Genomic DNA, 1,536 nt, shown 5'->3' on the forward strand with positions numbered 1-1,536 from the left:
GCGCGGATCACATGAGGCTCGGCTATCTTTAGCTGAAGGTATTCGCGTTACGAGTCAGCGGCTGCTCGTTTGCCGGGGCAGCTCGGCGGGGACGCCGCGGGGTCGGAGAGGCGGGACGMGGGCTGCGCCCCGGGACGCCCGGAGGATGACTGCGGACGAGAGCGCCCGGCCGGCGGCCCCGGACCGGGTGCGTATCCGAGTGGAGGAGCAGCTCTTCCTGGTGGACAAGACGCTGCTGGTGGAGAGCAGCGAGTATTTCCGCGCGCTCTTCCGCTCCGGCATGAGGGAGAGCACGCAAGAGGAGCTGCAGCTCCACGACCTGAGCGCGGCGGGCTTCCTCGTCATGCTGCGCGTGCTGGCCGGCGAGAGGCCCGTGCTCAGCAGCGAGGAGAACTTCAGGGCTGTCGAATGCGCCGCCTTCCTGCAGGCCAAGCCCTTGGCCAGCTACCTGGTCCATTCCATCAACTCCGACAACTGCATCCTGCTGTACCAAGCCGCGGCCATATTCGGCCTCCTCGACCTCTTCCACAGCGCCGCCCTCTACATCAGGGACAGCTACGCCGAGCTGGAGGAGTACCTGGACTGCCTCTCCGCCGAGCTGCTGGACTACGTGGAGTCCCTGCTGCCCAGCACCTTCGTCGCCGTGGGAGCCCACACTCCCACCTTCGAGTTCCTCGAGGACCTCTCCAGAACCATCTGCTACCTGGATGAGGACTGCAACACGTGGAGGACGCTGTCTTGCCTACCGCTGACGGCCAGCACGTTCCTAGCCGGCATGGCGACGATGAGTAACAAGATCTATATCGTGGGCGGCGTCTAYGGAGCCAGCAAGCAGGTGGTGGAGAGCAGCTTCTGCTACGATGCAGACACGAACACTTGGAGCGAGTTCCCCAGCCCTCACCAGCTCCGCTACGACGTCAGGCTGGTGGGCCACGAGGGCTACCTTTACGCCATCGGGGGAGAGTACGAGAAGATCTCGCTGAAGTCCGTGGAGAAGTACGACGTGTCCTCCAACACCTGGACGTTCGTCTCCGACCTGCCGCAGCCCAGCRCGGCTACCCCCTGCACCCAAGCCTTGGGGCAGATCTTCGTCTGCCTGTGGAAGCCGCTGGACACCACCGTCATCTACGAGTACGAGACGCAGAGGGACGAGTGGCTTCCCGTCACGGACCTCAAGAGGCCCCAGAGCTACGGGCACTGCATGGTGGCCCACCGCGACAACCTCTACGTCATGCGGAACGGGCCCTCGGACGATTTCCTGCGGTGCGTCATAGACTGCTTCAACCTGACCTCCCGCCAGTGGAGCGCCCTGCCGGGGCAGTTCGTCAACAGCAAAGGAGCCCTCTTCACCGCCGTGGTCAAGGGCGACACGGTCTACACCGTCAACAGGATGCTAACCCTGCTCTACTCCGTGGAGGAGGAGACCTGGAGGTTCAAGAAGGAGAAGGCCGGTTTCCCCAGGAGCGGCTCCCTTCAGACCTTCCTCCTGCGGCTGCCGCGGCGCGACCACGACGTCGCGACGTAGCGCTGCCCCCC

General features: G+C 64.6%; 1 protein-coding gene across 1 annotated transcript; it reads left to right on the forward strand.

Moving 5' to 3' along the window:
- The first annotated feature begins 80 nt into the window (after positions 1-80).
- Positions 81-1,530, forward strand: KBTBD13 (kelch repeat and BTB domain containing 13). The gene has a single exon (XM_085308739.1). It carries the CDS (start codon positions 146-148, stop codon positions 1,523-1,525), a length of 1,380 nt encoding a protein of 459 aa, XP_085164865.1. The 5' UTR covers positions 81-145; the 3' UTR covers positions 1,526-1,530.
- Positions 1,531-1,536: the final 6 nt, after the last annotated feature.

Source organism: Rhea americana, unplaced genomic scaffold (genome assembly GCF_003343005.1).
Source record: "Rhea americana isolate MKP2758 unplaced genomic scaffold, rheAme1 scaffold_28, whole genome shotgun sequence".
Lineage (NCBI taxonomy): Eukaryota > Metazoa > Chordata > Aves > Rheiformes > Rheidae > Rhea > Rhea americana.